The sequence below is a fragment of the Mesitornis unicolor genome, unplaced genomic scaffold, assembly GCF_000695765.1.
Source record: "Mesitornis unicolor isolate BGI_N332 unplaced genomic scaffold, ASM69576v1 scaffold21030, whole genome shotgun sequence".
Lineage (NCBI taxonomy): Eukaryota > Metazoa > Chordata > Aves > Mesitornithiformes > Mesitornithidae > Mesitornis > Mesitornis unicolor.
Window position 1 is genome coordinate 29,288 of NW_010159204.1, and position 950 is coordinate 30,237.

The 950-nt window shown below is 44.0% G+C and overlaps 1 protein-coding gene across 1 annotated transcript in view; it reads left to right on the forward strand.

Moving 5' to 3' along the window:
• The window catches only part of CDK15 (cyclin-dependent kinase 15), a 34,694-nt gene that overhangs the window by 28,237 nt on the left and 5,507 nt on the right, over nucleotides 1–950 (forward strand). The window contains exon 13 of the mRNA XM_010185912.1: nucleotides 819–949. Within this exon, the coding sequence (XP_010184214.1) occupies nucleotides 819–949 (131 nt within the window). The remainder of the gene's footprint in view (nucleotides 1–818; nucleotide 950) is intronic.

The window sequence follows — 950 nt, forward strand, 5'->3', positions numbered from 1 at the left end:
AGGGCAGGGGGATCCCAGCTCTTGATGTCACTTGGAGGGGAAACACCAATGGAGCCAAAGAAGGGAGCACAACAGGCCATGCTCTGATAGGCCTCCTGATGCTGAAACATGATCAGAACAAACAAACAAAGTAAAAGCTGTAAAACTAAATTACTATTTTTATTTGTTTCCTTGTTGGTTTGTTTTCTCTCTTCCACTTCCTTGTCCCCAGCTGTGTGCTTCTCTAGAAAGAGGCCACTTGGCATTGCTATTTGCTGGGCATGTGTGTATTACATCTTTTTTAAGCACTCATCCTGAGAAACAGATTCATCTCTACAAACCCCCAACACAGTTTACAACCAGCTTCACTACTGGTACTAGAGTAGGAAAAGGGGAAATGTTATTTTCTTTAGTTTTTTAGTTGTGACCTCTGGTCAGGTCAGTTGGCCAGTCAGGTCATTTTGTGCACTTGCATTGTCACTGTAAACTGGTAACACCAACCTCTGATATTCCACTTACGACAAGTAAAATACAATCTCCCCAGCAACATTTTCCCTTTTACTTACAACCTTCTTTTTACAAAATAACAATTTATTTTCAAAATTCCTCTGAAAACATGAGTTTGAGCTGAAATCCTGGATGCATATACTCCAACATACTCAAACTCACATGGAAAAGCAAATGTCCTGGAAAGTTATATAGCTGGGGTGGGTTTATCCAGCTTCCCTGTGCCCCTCCACTATCTCTGCCTCAAGCTCTGAGAAGGGTGGGTCAAGCTCTGGTTTCAGCTTTCTGGCTTGTGCTCTTCTCCTGTGCTATATTTTCTCCTCTTTTCCTAGGCTGAGCAGGGTGCAAGCAGCAGAGGATTTGGCCTCCAGGATGCTTACGGCCTTCCCTCGAGGCCGGATCTCTGCACAAGATGCACTTCTTCATGGCTTCTTCAGCCTTCTGCCTCCTCAGCTCTATCAGAT